The sequence below is a fragment of the Salvelinus sp. IW2-2015 genome, unplaced genomic scaffold (assembly GCF_002910315.2).
Source record: "Salvelinus sp. IW2-2015 unplaced genomic scaffold, ASM291031v2 Un_scaffold16518, whole genome shotgun sequence".
NCBI lineage: Eukaryota > Metazoa > Chordata > Actinopteri > Salmoniformes > Salmonidae > Salvelinus > Salvelinus sp. IW2-2015.
Window position 1 is genome coordinate 118,339 of NW_019957624.1, and position 15,390 is coordinate 133,728.

At 44.2% G+C, this 15,390-nt stretch overlaps 1 protein-coding gene across 1 annotated transcript in view; it reads left to right on the forward strand.

Annotated features, from left to right (window-relative positions):
- The window catches only part of LOC112080812 (RAB11-binding protein RELCH homolog), a 103,433-nt gene that overhangs the window by 28,848 nt on the left and 59,195 nt on the right, over nt 1–15,390 (forward strand). Inside the window, 11 exon segments of the mRNA XM_070442721.1 lie at nt 1,939–2,010; nt 2,147–2,199; nt 2,358–2,471; nt 2,565–2,747; nt 2,877–2,971; nt 3,403–3,675; nt 3,825–3,900; nt 4,067–4,162; nt 4,385–4,408; nt 10,962–11,074; nt 14,378–14,468. Coding sequence (XP_070298822.1) covers nt 1,939–2,010; nt 2,147–2,199; nt 2,358–2,471; nt 2,565–2,747; nt 2,877–2,971; nt 3,403–3,675; nt 3,825–3,900; nt 4,067–4,162; nt 4,385–4,408; nt 10,962–11,074; nt 14,378–14,468 — 1,190 coding nt within the window.

The following is a 15,390-nucleotide window of genomic DNA, read 5'->3' on the forward strand; positions in this document are numbered from 1 at the left end:
GAGGATGAAAGAGAATACGTTAAAGAGCAGAGAGGATGAAGAGAATACGTTAAAGAGCAGAGAGGATGAAGAGAATACGTTAAAGAGCAGAGAGGAGAAGAGAATACGTTAAAAGAGCAAGAGGATGAAGAATACGTTAAAGAGCAGAGAGATGAACTGAATACGTTAAAGGCAGAGAGGGAGAAGAAGAGAAGGACAAGAGGGAGAGGAAAGGAAAGAGAGGAGATGAACTGAATACGTTAAAGAGCAGAGAGGATGAAGAGAATACGTTAAAGAGCAGAGAGGATGAACAGAATACGTTAAGAGCAGAGGAGGATGAACAGAATACGTTAAAGAGCAGAGAGGATGATCAGAATACGTTAAAGAGCAGAGAGGAGGAACTGACTAGTAGAGGAGCAATGTGTCTGTCCACTACATAGACCTCTGTTACTGTGTAGACTGATATAGCCTAGCCTATTCTAGCGTTTGTTCTCCTCACCTCAGAACATATATGATGACTAGAGACCAGTACTGTGAATAAAATGCAAAGTACTATTGGAAAAAAAAATTTTTCAGAATTTGTTCTGTCTAATTGTTTTTATGTGGCTGATGACAGGACCATGAGCTCCACATCTGAACTCATCTCTTTATGTGACTTATAATTGRCCTGTTATCTTTCCTTTTCTGAATGCCAAATGTCAATTCCAACCCTTTAGCTTTGTAAGATGAGAGTTCTGGAGGATTCTCTAGTAACCATGCAGCAGAGCAAGCTGTGGTCCCTTCACAACCACAGACCCTCTACTCTYCCACCCCCTCCCTCCATCCCTCCCTCCCTGTGGTTCGGCATCCCCCCTAAACCACCTCCTCCATCCCTCGTCCCAACATGTCTCCCCCAGCTGTCTGACTCTGGGTGTTTTGGCTGTTATGATCCAACCCCATCCCAGTGGCTCCAATACTGGACAACACTCCTCTAGGCCAGCAGCTCTCTGCTTTCTTCTTTCTTAGCTCAGTTTTTATTTTTTACTTCTTCACTTTTGTTCTTCGTTTTGTTGCATCCTGTGCGCTCTTGATCAGCAGTGGGAAAATGTGTCTGGACCGCGTCCTGTTGAACTGGGACAGACTTGACGTAGTGAAGCAGCAGATCTTTGGTGCACAGCCATGCAACACGTCCTCTCTGGTCTCCATTGCTTCTCTTCCTCCCGTGTGGATTTCTTCGTGTCTAAAGACAAACTTGAACTGGGAAATCACTTGAGGTTTTAGACCCCTCTCAATGTAGCATATGTAATTACAATTCATATACATGTATTTTTCTCCTGTAAGTATTGTTAATGCATWGGGTAATTAGCGGCTATAGTATCCACTCCCATGCATAGGCCTMATATTATATCCTATTAAAACACAAATTATTTGACCAACCACAATGCTAGAAGCGCCACTCCAAACCCACGTTTTTATCTATTGATTGTAAAATCCCTGGTCAGACAGCTATTAGCATATTATAGTCTGCATCCCAGTAGAGRAGAGTAGTTTCCTCTCCCTGTCTCACGATAGGTGAAAGCAGATTCCCGGAAGGTGTCCTCCTCCATCTTGCTTTCACCTGTCCTCTGCATTCAGATCAGTGCAGATGAAGTAAAGGAGACGAGTAGAGGAAGCCACTCTAGACTATTGGGATGCAGCCTTAGACACTCATATAGATTGAAGGACTCTCCGTTAGTCAGCTATCCCAGGATCCTCTGCTGCATGCGTCCATTAGATTCATAGTTTGTCTCCCGTTTTTATTTTTATCAGTCTCTTTATTTATTTTTTGCCTCCGCTTCTTACAATACATGTTGTTCTTTTGGTCATTTTTTTGTTTGATTTTTCATGGCCATCTTTTTGTTTGTTTGTTTGTTTGTTTGTTCCTGCTCCTTGGTTGGATGCACTTCCTTCCTGTGTGTTGTGATGTCACTTCCTGTCCAGTGCTGGAGTTTGAGCTACGGAAAGCCAAGGAGACCATTCAGGCTCTACGCGCCAACTTGACTCAGGCAGCAGGTGGCGTACTTAACACTTCTACTCCTCCATGTCATCCCTCTCTCCATCTCTCCCTTTTTATGGAGCTTCTCTCTAGCTCCTCCCCTCTTTCACTGGGGTGGGAGGGTTCATCTGTTCTGTTGCTTTGTCTTTCTAGAGAGTGACACTCAGGAGAGAAACAAGAACTACAAATCAGATCCTGAGATTCAGGTGGGCCGGACTCTCTCCTACACGTTGCTAGTAACTGTATGAAGTGCAGTTGTGGAGTACCAATGCAGCGAATACACAATGTTTCTTCAAAATGACAGTTTCTTGAAAAACGTGACTTTTTGAGTTGATTGATGTTTCATCTGTCTCTATACTCTTAGGAACTTATCCGCCCACTGGAGAAGCGAGCCTTAAATTTTCTTGTGAATGAATATTTATTRAAGAATGAGTACAAACTGTCGGCCATCACATTCTCTGATGAAAATGATGACCAGGTAATGTTTGATTTGTCATTCAAGTATTTAATGTTCCATATAAGGCTGTATAGAGTATATAAACATATCATCCCATCTTGTATGGTCGTTCAGGACTTTGAGTTGTGGGACGACGTGGGCCTGAACATTCCGAAGCCTCCCGACCTATTACAGATCTACAGGAACTGTGGCTCCGCCCTTCCGTCGCYACGGGATACAGYGGATGTATCCGTGGGGGTGGAGTCAGGCGAGCTCACTGGGAACTACATTGTCCAGAAACCTGATCTCTTGCAGCAGGTAGGAGAGCGAGATACAGAGCTCTGCAGTGACTTGAAAACTAAACAATCCACTCAGACTGATTTAGTCTACACACCTTCTCTCCATTCACAATGCTTACTCAAATCCTCTTCTCTGTCTCTCTGTCAGCAGCAGACTGAGATGGTTGAGGAGTTCGAGTATCAGATCAGTCTACTGAACAAGGAAAAACAGAGTCTGRCTGACCAGGTCAAGAAACTACAGAGGTGTGTGTTGAGAGGATGGGGTAATGGCTCTACACTCTACAACCTATGTGGTCACAGATAGATGCTAGATTTGAAAATATCACTGCCACAGCATGTGACCTTTATCCCTTGAACTTTGAACTGGCATTTCAGCAATCAGCTCTCTGTCCACCCAGGGCCTATTCAGCCTATTTATTTTATGTTTTATTTATCTAAGCTAGTCAGTTAAGAACACATTCTTATTTACAATGACAGCCTAGGAACAGTGGGTTAACTGCCTTGTTCAGGGGCAGAACAACAGATTTTTACCTTGTCAGCTCAGGGATTCGATCTAGCAACCTTTCGGTTACTAGTCCAACGCTCTAATCACTAGGCCACCTGCCGCTCCTATTCAGGAGGCTGCAATCCTTACAACTTTACAGCTATTCTGATTTATTTTCTCTCTCCTCCAGTGAGATCCAAAGCCTGAGAAGGACAGTGTCCCCCCCTCCTCCTGACCAGGGCTCACATCTCAACTCCCTCTCCTCCTCATCCACACCTCCCCCTCCCCAGCCCCCCCTGGACAACGGTCAGTACCTGGACATCAGGAGAGCCTCAGAACCTGACAAGCCCCATACTGASAGCAACCCCCCCACTCAGACCGTCAGTTCCCCTACACACACCTCTACACAACCCCATGCCAAGCTAAAGTGCAGAGGGACGGTGGTGTTTGACCAGCCCAACAGGTTAGTCTGAAGATATAGTGTAGTTTCTCAGTGTGGCCTGTAGATGGAGCCAGTGGCCTGTAATAAACAGTCAGATTCTATTTCTCTTGACTGGAGTGAGCTTGATTCTGGTTCACTTTCTCGTCTTTTCGCCTTGTGTTCATTGACAGGAAGTTGTCACCAGCGTTCCAGCAGGCCCTGTTGTCCTTTTGTAAGATGTCAGCTGACAGTCGTCTGGGGGCAGAGGTCAGAGGTCACCCCTAATCAGTCACATGACCATAGTGTCAGCTTTCTATGTCTAAGAGTATAGTATACTACTATTGAAACCATTGAAATATGTAGTCCTCAGAGCAGTGAAATATCAAAATGTGTATTTTGCTCTTTAATATTAGCCTTCTCTCGCCCCGCTTAGGTGTCGAGGATAGCAGACAATGAGGAGAGTGTGATGCTGATGTTGGGTCGCTGTCTCCCTCACATMGTCCCCAATGTCCTCCTGGCCAAACGAGAGGTACCTCCCTCTCTCATCTCCCCCCTCCTCCCCCATCCTCCCATCAACACGGGCTTCTTTTTGTCTTTAGTTTGGAATTCAACGTCTGTCTCCACTGTTTTTCACACATTCTCATCTCTCCTTCCCCCTCTCTTCCACTTTTTTGTCCTCTTGCTTTCTCTTTTGTCTTTCTTTCACTCTCTCACCCATTGTCTCGCTCTGTGCATGCCTCTCTGCTCCTAGAGAATGGTTGCACACCTGTGCCAGGTGAGTTGGACACGCCCACATCTGCATGACCTCACCTGACCTCACATCCAGGTGTAACACAGGCCCACGCCACTGGCTACAAACACACATAAGTCTCATCTGATTGGCTAGTTATTAAAATTCGAGCAGGACAATGCCATGCTAGTATTTTGATAATGTATGARAAAGCTTATGTTTTTTAATTTGTTTTATTTATTTATTTTTATTTAACCTTTTTAACTAGTTAAGTTAAGAACAAATTCTTATTTACAATGACGGCCTAGGAACAGTGGGTTAACTGCCTTGTTCAGGGGCAGAACGACAGATTTTTACCTTGTCAGCTCGGGGATTCGAACTTTCGGGTTACTAGTCCAATGCTCTAACCACTAGGCYACCTGCCGTTAGGGGTAATGGCTAGTTTCAGTAATTAAGATTGCTTGTGTATATATGAGGTAAAGGGATCAATCGAACTCGACCAAAACAATGAGAACGCCATTGTAATGCCCTTGGGGGATAGATCCAGAATCTCCCGCAGGAAAATCATCCTACATTTAGGCTTGTATGTTTGTATGTGTATTTCACACTATGTTGAGGTAAAAAAGGGAGTATACTGTTATGGATGTCAGCTCCTTTACATGTTCATGGCATCATCACCAATCAACTGCATTACACTTTAAAATAAGACTCCAACTTCCACCACCGAAAAAGCGGCAATTACTGTTTGTCCATCTTGATGTGCAGTAGCCAGTATACAYTTCCTAAAAATAGTCAGAATTAATCTAAAATAACTCAAGAAATCTGTCATTCATTTTGATGTTTTTGCAGAGGAGATCTTAGCCGTGTAATTTTCCATCTAAGATGTTTGGTGCAGTATTTCTCAAAGAAAACATGTGCATGAAAATGAGTCGCTCCTTGTGGAATGACAACAAAAACTTTATTGAAGAATCCCTACTGTTGACCAATCGCTGACGAATGGGCGTGGACATCGGCTCTGAACGTTAGCTTGCCTCCAGGAAGAAATGTGTGTGTGTCTGAACAGCCCAAAAAACACATGTCCAAAACGAACAAAAACGTCACAAAATGTCATCATAATATACAGTTTAAGTCAGAAGTTTAAATACACTTAGGTTGGGGTCATTAAAACTCGTTTTTCAATCACTCCACAAATGTCTTGTTAACAAACTATTGTTTTGGCAAGTTGGTTAGGACATCTACTTTTTGCATGACACAAGTAATGTTTCCAACAATTGTTTACAGACAGATTATTTCACTTATAATTCACTGTATCACAATTCCAGTGGGTCAGAAGTTTACATACACTAAGTTGACTGTGCCTTTAAACAGCTTGGAAAATTCCAGAAAATTGTGTCATGGCTTTAGAAGCTTCTGATAGGCTAATTGACATAATTTGAGTCATTTGAAGGTGCACCTGTGGATTAATTGTAGACCTCTACAAGTCTGGTTCATCCTTGGGAGCAATTTCCAAACGCCTGAAGGTACCACGTTCATCTGTACAAACAATAGTACGCAAGTATAAACACCATGGGACCACGCAGCCGTCATACCGCTCAGGAAGGAGAAGTGTTCTGTCTCCTAGAGATGAACGTACTTAAAAGTGCAAATCAATCCCAGAACAACGGCAAAGTACCTTGTGAAGATGCTGGAGGAAACAGGTACAAAAGTATCTATATCCACAGTAAAACGAGTCCTATATCGACATAACCTGAAAGGCCGCTCAGCAAGGAAGAAGCCACTGCTCCAAAACCGCCATAAAAATGCCAGACTACGGTTTGCAACTGCACATGGGGACAAAGATCGTACTTTTTGGAGAAATGTCCTCAGGTCTGATGAAACAAAAATAGAACTGTTACCATCGTGACCATCGTTATGTTTGGAGGAAAAAGGGGGATGCTTGCAAGCCGAAGAACACCATCCCAACCGTGAAGCATGGGGGTCGCATCATCATGTTGTGGGGATGCTTTGCTGCAGGAGGGACTGGTGCACTTCACAAATAGATGGCATCATGAGGCAGGAAAATGATGTAGATATATTGAAGCAACATCTCAAGACATCAGTCAGGAAGTTAAATGTTGGTCGCAAATGGGTCTTCCAACTGGACAATGACCCCAAGCATACTTCCAAAGTTGTGGCAAAATGGCTTAAGGACAACGAAGTCAACGTATTGGAGTGGCCATCACAAAGCCCTGACCTCAATCCCATAGAAAATTTGTGGGCAGAACTGAAAAAGTGTGTGCGAGCAAGGAGGCCTACAAACCWGACTCAGTTACACCAGCTCTGTCAGGAGGAATGGCCAAACATTCACCCAACTTATTTTGGAAAGCTTGTAGAAAGCTACCTGAAACGTTTGACCCAAGTTAAACAATTTAAAGGCAATGCTACCAAATACTAATTTGAGTGTATGTAAACTTCTGACCCACTGGGAATGTGATGAAAGAAATAAAAGATGAAATAAACAATTCTCTCTACAATTATTCTGACATTTCACATTCTTAAAATAAAGTGGTGATCCTAACTGACCTAAGACAGGAGTTGTTACTAGGATAAAATGTCAGGAATTGTGAAACTGAGTTTAAATGTATTTGGCTAAGGTGTATGTATACTTCCAACTTCAACTGTACGCACAAACTCTACCAAACCGTTTCGACTGGGAGCATGTGGACGCCTTTAGTCTACTGCTTGTTGAAGTCAGCTATGGTTCGACTTCATCTATGAGATTGTGGTGTGTGACACAATGGTGTTGGTGTGTGACACTATGGTGTTGGTGTGTGAGATTGGGGTGTGTGCGAAGGAGTGGTTGGTCGAGTCAGGTGGGCTCACCACACAGTCCATGTGATTTGCATATCACAGTTATTGTTTTAATGATCTACTGACAGCTATGAAGAATCTGGCTTCCCACCAAAATCTAGGAAAAACAAGATGAAGAAAAGAGAGATTGTTCTGCCTCGGTGACAGGGGGTATGGACTTTGTTCTGTGTCCGTTAGACAGCCAGAATCAACACACACACACCTTTGTGCTCCTACTGTTTGTAAGCCTCCCACTGCCAGCTCAAAGACACACCTTTTTTTAGTTCTCTACTCTCCACACCATGGACACGTGACTAGGAACAAAAGACCTTTGACTGACTGAATTAGTGTAACAGTAAAACTGCCTGCCACCTGTCCTCTTTACAATCAATCCTTATACATCGTAGGCTGACAGACCAAGCCTACTCTAAGATACTGCCGAAAGATACTCCCCAATACCTGTATGGTCTTCTTGAGACCAGATACTGACCAATACCTGTATGGTCTTCATGGAACCAGGTACTGACCAATACCTGTATGGTCTTCATGGAACCAGGTACTGACCAATACCTGTATGGTCTTCATGGAACCAGGTACTGACCATATCCTGTATGGTCTTCATGGAACCAGGTACTGACAATACTGTATGGTCTTCTGGAACCAGTACTGACCAAGACCTGTATAGGTCTTCATGGAACCAGGTACTGACCAATACTGTATGGTCTTCATGGAACCAGGTACTGCCAATACCTGTATGGTCTTCATGGAACCCAGGTACTGACCAATACCTGTATGGTCCCTTCATGAACCAGTACTGACCCATACCTCTATGGTTTCCCTTGGAACCAGGTACTGACCAATTACCCGTGTATGGTCCTTCCATGGCAACAGGTACTGACCAATCTGTATGGTCTTCATGGAACCAGGTACTGACCAATACCTGTATTGGTTTTCCTGGAACAGTACGACATACTTAATGGTCTTCATGGAACCCAGGTACCTGACCAATACTCATTGGGTTTCTTGAGGGACGGGACAGAATAGTCAAAGAGACTTCCATTTTAAGTGCTTTGCTCAAGGGACCAATCGACAGATTTTACTTAGTTTCTATCTCACAGAGAAATAACAACACTATATCAGCACACTGCATCATAAAATGGGCTGCATCTCAATCACATGTTAATGGTTACATACCATGGTTGACAGATGTAATGGTCCATTCAGATGTTAATGGTCACATACAATGGTTTAGCCCAGATGGTTAAATGGTCACATACACATGGTTAGCAGATGGTAATGGTCACATACACATGGTTAGCAGATGGTAATGGTCACATACAACATGGTTAGCAGATGGTAATGGTCATAACAATGGTTAGCAGATGGTAATGGTCACATACAACATGGTTAGCAGATGGTAATGGTCACATACAACATGGTTAGCAGATGGTAATGGTTCACATACAACATGGTTAGCCCAGAGTGGTAATGGTCACATACAACATGGTTGCAGATGGTAATGGTCACCATACAATGGTTAGCAGATGGTAATGGTCACATACACATGGTTAGCAGATGGTAATGGTCAATACAACATGTAGCAGATGGTATGGTCACAACATGGTTAGCAGATGGTAATGGTCACAACAACATGGTTAGCAGATGGTAATGGCATACAACCATGGTTAGCAGATGGTAATGGTCAATACACATGGTTAGCAGATGGTAATGGTCACATACAACATGGTTAGCAGATGGTAATGGTCACATACAACATGGTAGCACAGATGCGTAATGGTCACATACAACCATGGTTGAGCAGATGGTAATGGTTCACATACAACATGGTTAGCAGATGGTAATGGTCACATAAACATGGTTAGCAGATGGTAATGGTCACATACAACATGGTTAGCAGATGTTATTGCGATTGTAGCGAAATGCTTGTGCTTTCTAGTTCCCTACAGTGCAGTAATATCTTAACATCGTAACAATTCCCCAACCACCTAATACACACAAATCTAAAGGGTGAATGAGAATATGAACATATATAAGTATATGGTGAGCGATGGCTGAGCAGCATAGGCAAGGTGCAGTAGATGGTATACAGTACAGTATATACATGTGATATGAGTAATGTAAACATTATTAAAGTGACCTAGGCTGCCATCTCTAATAGTTAAAAGAGTTATTTGACCTGAATGTTAGTTCACTCTGAATAGGTCGTAATTGCCACCATGGTTTAAACATGTTACCATGGTGTCACTCTGCAATAGGTCGTAGTTGGCCACACCTGGTTTAAACATGTTACCATGTGTCACTCTGCAATAGGTTGTAGTTGGCCACCCCTGGTTTAAACATGTTACCATGGTGTCACTCTGCAATACTTCGTAGTTGACCACCCCTGGTCTAAATATGTTACAATTGTGTCACTCTGCAATAGATCCTAGTTGGCCACCCCTGGTCTGAAAATGGTGGTTTTGCAGTAAGTACTAGTTGGCCACCCCTGGTCTAAATATAGGGTAGGGTTCACTGGTTCTGGAATAGAACAAGGTTGAAGTGGGGAAAGGGATACCTAGTCAGTTGCACAACTGAATGCATTCAACCGAAATGTCTCTTCCACATTTTACCCAACCCCCCGGCGGGCTGCCTTAATCGTCGACCGGGTAGAAGTTGTTGTGCGGGTTCTCGCTCAAATTCAAATTTTCTCTAACAGTTGGTGAACACACATCACAACAGTTGTTAATCTGTCTCTGGGTGTTGTGTTGAGTGTGAAGCACATCCATATATGTATTTGAATGAATGACAGTTGTACTCAGCATCTACAGACATCCAGCGTACGCTGAGGGAATCATTTCAGGTCTCCCTCTCCATTCCCCAGCCCCTCTCACTGTAGACCGTCTTTAGTTTTATTTTGTTGTTCTGCCAACATTCAACTTTGAGTTTGGTCATTTTGCCAACCGTCAGCAGGAAAGTATGAAACTTTGCTGGAAAACCCTGCTGGTTTCAAAAAAGAAAATACATATTTTTAACTGTGTTTTTAACAGTGTATCCTCTCTCTCTAATTTGGTTGTGTGTGCGGCAGGAAAGTAGAGCTAACCACAGTTTGACCATGAGGCAGTGCTGTCTGCCCGTCCCATCCTGGAACTATGCTTTAGGTTTTGTTCTCTCTCTCCAGGCTGGTTCTCCTATGAACTTCACACGACCTTTACTGTTCACGTAGGAACTTGGTCTAAACCAGGGGGTACCAGTCATTCATATTATAAAACCATGAGACATTGATACATGGATGTACATAATAACAGCACATCGTTTCCAGTTCATTTGACCCTCGTTCTGTTTCTGTTGGTGGTGGTTACAGTGTTGTTGTTAAACTCCCTCTCTCACCCATTGCCCCCCGCACCCACCCCTGGCCTGCAAACCCTTTCTGTGCTGTTTGACTGCCCCGCCCCTGCTTAAACCAAAGAGCCACAACTCCAGGCTGATCTCTATCCATGCCCCTCTCTTTCGCCATCTCTCATCTCTCTATTCCCTCTCGCCATCCTCTCTCTCTCTCATCCATCTCTATCTTTATCCGTCTGTCTCTCTCTCTCTCTCTCTCTCTCTCTCTCTCTCTCATATCTTTTCTCTACATCCCCCTCTCTCCATCTTTCCTCTCATCTCTCTATCCCTCTCGCCATCCCTCTCTCTATCCGTCTGTCTGTCTCTCTCTCATATCCCTCTCTAATCCCCCTCTTCCCCATCTCTCTCTATCCCTCTGTCTCTCTAGGAGTTGATTCCTCTCATCCTGTGTACGGCGTGTCTCCACCCGGAGCCTAAAGAGAGAGACCAGCTCCTTCACATCCTCTTCAATCTCATCAAGAGACCTGACGACGAACAGAGGTGTCGGTTTTTATACCTAGCTGGTATCTCTGTGTTTCTAGGCTGATGATCATAATTATCTTGATGGAGTGTGTTTGTATTAACTACAGGTTGTGTCGTGTCTCTATAGGTAGATGATCTAAAGGTTGTGTCTATAGGCAGGTGATCCTAACAGGTTGTGTCTATAGGCAGGTGATCCTAACAGCTAGTGTCTATAGGCAGGTGATCCTAACAGCTAGTGTCTATAGGCAGGTGATCCTAAGCTAGTGTCTATATGGCAGGTATCCTAAAGCTAGTGTCTATAGGCAGATGATCCTACAGCTAGTGTCTATAGGCAGGTGATCCTAACAGCTAGTGTCTATAGGTAGAGATCCTACAGCTAGTGTCTATGGGCAGGTGATCCTAACAGCTAGTGTCTATAGGCAGATGATCCTAACAGCTAGTGTCTATAGGCAGATGATCCTAACAGCTAGTGTCTATAGGGCAGGTGATCTAACAGCTAGTGTCTATAGGCAGGTGATCCTAACAGCTAGTGTCTATAGGCAGATGATCCTAACAGCTAGTGTCTATAGGCAGGTGATCCTAACAGCTAGTGTCTATAGGCAGGTGATCCTAACAGTTGCGTCTGAGTCTCTATAGGCAGATGATCTACAGGTTGTGTCTATAGGCAGGTGATCCTAACAGCTAGTGTCTATAGGCAGGTGATCCTAACAGGTTGTGTCTATAGGCAGGTGATCTAACAGCGTGTGTTTAAGGCAGGTGATCCTAACAGCTAGTGGTCTATAGGGCAGGTGATCCTAACAGCTAGTGTCTATAGGCAGGTGATCCTAACAGCTAGTGTCTATAGCAGTGATCCTAACAGCTAGTGTCTATAGGCAGGTGATCCTAACAGCTAGTGTCTATAGGCAGGTGATCCTAACAGCTTAGTGTCTATAGGCAGGTGATCCTAACAGCTAGTGTCTATAGCAGATGATCCTAACAGCTAGTGTCTATAGGCAGGTGATCCTAACAGCTAGTGTCTATAGGTAGATGATCCTAACAGCTAGTGTCTATGGCAGGTGATCCTAACAGCTAGTGTCTATAGGCAGATGATCCTAACAGCTAGTGTCTATAGGCAGATGATCCTAACAGCTAGTGTCTATAGGCAGGTGATCCTAACAGCTAGTGTCTATAGGCAGGTGATCCTAACAGCTAGTGTCTATAGGCAGATGATCCTAACAGCTTAGTGTCTATGGCAGGTGATCCTAACAGCTAGTGCTATAGGCAGGTGATCCTAACAGGTTGCGTCTGAGTCTCTATAGGCAGATGATCCTAACAGGTTGTGTCTATAGGCAGGTGATCCTAACAGCTAGTGTCTATAGGCAGGTGATCCTAACAGGTTGTGTCTATAGGCAGGTGATCCTAACAGGTTGTGTCTATAGGCAGGTGATCCTAACAGCTAGTGTCTATAGGCAGGTGATCCTAACAGCTAGTGTCTATAGGCAGGTGATCCTAACAGCTGTGTCTATATGCAGATGATCCTAACAGCTAGTGTCTATAGGGCAGGTGATCCTAACAGCTAGTGTCTATAGGCAGATGATCCTAACACTAGTGTCTATAGGCAGATGATCCTAACAGCTAGTGTCTATAGGCAGGTGATCCTAACAGCTAGTGTCTATAGGCAGTGATCCTAACAGTGGTCTGAGTTCTATAGGCAGATGATCCTAACAGCTAGTGTCTATAGGCAGGTGATCCTAACAGGTTGTGTCTATAGGCAGGTGATCCTAACAGCTAGTGTCTAAGGCAGGTGATCCTAACAGTAGTGTCTATAGGCAGGTGATCCTAACAGCTAGTGTCTATAGGCAGGGATCCTAACAGCTAGTGTCTATAGCAGGTGATCCTAACAGCTAGTGTCTATAGGCAGGTGATCCTAACAGCTAGTGTCTATAGGCAAGGTGATCCTAACAGCTAGTGTCTATAGGCAGGTGATCCTAACAGCTAGTGTCTATAGGCAGGTGATCCTAACAGCTAGTGTCTATAGGCAGGTGATCCTAACAGCTAGTGTCATAGGCAGGTGATCCTAACAGCTAGTGTCTATAGGCAGGTGATCCTAAACAGCTATGTGTCTATAGGCAGGTGATCCTAACAGCTAGTGTCTATAGGCAGGTGATCCTAACAGCTAGTTCTATAGGCAGTGATCCTAACAGCTAGTGTCTATAGGCAGGTGATCCTAACAGCTAGTGTCTATAGGCAGGTGATCCTAACAGCTGTGTCTATAGGCAGTGATCCTAACACAGTGTGTCTATAGGCAGGTGATCCTAACAAGTTGTGTCTATAGGCAGGTGATCCTAACAGGTCGTGTCTATAGCAGTGATCCTAACAGGTCGTGTCTATAGGCAGGATTCCTAACAGGTCGTGTCTATAGGCAGGTGATCCAACAGGTCGTGTCTATAGGCAGGTGATCCTAACAGCTATGTTTCTATAGGCAGGTGATCCTAACAGCTAGTGTCTATAGGCAGGTGATCCTAACAGCAGTGTTCTATAGGCAGGTGATCCTACAGCTAGTGTCTATAGGCAGGTGATCCTAACAGGTCGTGTCTATAGGCAGGTGATCCTAACAGGTCGTGTCTATAGGCAGGTGATCCTAACAGGTCGTGTCATAGGCAGGTGATCCTAACAGGTCGTGTCTATAGGCAGGTGATCCTAACAGGTCGTGTCTATAGGCAGGTGATTCTAACAGGTCGTGTCTATAGGCAGGTGATCCTAACAGGTCGTGTCTATAGGCAGGTGATCCTAACAGGTCGTGTCTATAGGCAGGTGGATCCTAACAGGTTGTGTCTATAGGCAGGTGATCCTAACAGGTCGTGTCTATAGGCAGGTGATCCTAACAGGTCGTGTCTATAGGCAGGTGATCCTAACAGGTCGTGTCTATAGGGAGGTGATCCTAACAGGTCGTGTTCTATAGGCAGGTGATCCTAACAGCTGTGTCTATAGGCAGGTGATCCTAACAGGCTGTTCTATAGGCAGGTGATCCTAACAGGTCGTGTCTATAGGCAGGTGATCCTAACAGGTCGTGTCTATAGGCAGGTGATCCTAACAGTCGTGTCTATAGGCAGGTGATCCTAACAGCTAGGTCTATAGGCAGGTGATCCTAACAGGTCGTGTCTATAGGCAGGTGATCCTAACAGCTAGAGTCTATAGGCAGGTGATCCTAACAGGTCGTGTCTATAGGCAGGTGATCCTAACAGCTTGTGTCTGTATGTCTACAGGCGGATGATCCTAACAGCTTGTGTCTGTATGTCTACAGGCGGATGATCCTAACAGCTTGTGTCTGTATGTCTACAGGCGGATGATCCTAACAGGTTGTGTGGCGTTTGCCAGACATGTTGGTCCTACCAGAGTTGAGGCTGAACTCCTACCACAATGCTGGGAACAGGTATCTACTCCTTCCTCCTTTTCTCTCTCTTTCTMTCCTTTTCTTCCTGAATATATTCTTCATTTAKTTGGAACACCATTATTTTTGTCTTACTGAGATTTACTTTCAGGGCCCARGTCTGAMAGAATCTGTGCAGATACTAGTTGCTGCTGTAGGCCCTCCTTGGTTGGGGATAGAAGCACCAGATCATCATCAAACAGTAGACATTTGACTTCAGATTGTAGTAGGGTTAGGTTGGGTGCTGCAGACTTTTCTAGTGCCCTGGCCAATTTGTAAATATATATGTTGAAGAGGGTGAATATCGCTAAATATTTTTTGCTCATATGATTTGAAAAACGAATCATCAGGAGTAGGCAGCGCCATAAGTAAGTGAGTAAACTGAGATATGACTAAGGAGTTCATCAGGGCAWTTTTTCCATAAATAGACAGGTATTTACCTCTCCATGGTTGCAGGATCTTGTCTATTTTTACAAGTTTTCTATTGAAATTCATTGTGGAGAGCTCCTTCACTACATTTAGCTGGGCCATGTGTTTCTCTCCCTTCTCCTTCACTACATTTAACTGCGCCATGTGTTTCTCTCCTTTCTCCTTCACTACATTTAGCTGGGCCATGTGTTCCTCTCCCTTCTCCTTCACTACATTTAGCTGGGCCATGTGTTGTCTCTCCCTCTCCTTCAACTACATTTAGCTGGGCAATGTTTTTCTCTCCTTCTCCTTCACTACATTTAGCTGGGTGTGTTCTCTCCTTTCCTCCTTCACTACATTTAGCTGGCCATGTGTTCCTCTCCCTTCTCCTTCACTACATTTAGCTGGGCCATGTGTTCCTCTCCCTTCTCCTTCACTACATTTAGCTGGGCCATGTGTCCTCTCCCTCTCTTTCACTACATTTAGCTGGGCCATGTGTTTCTCTCCCTTCCACACA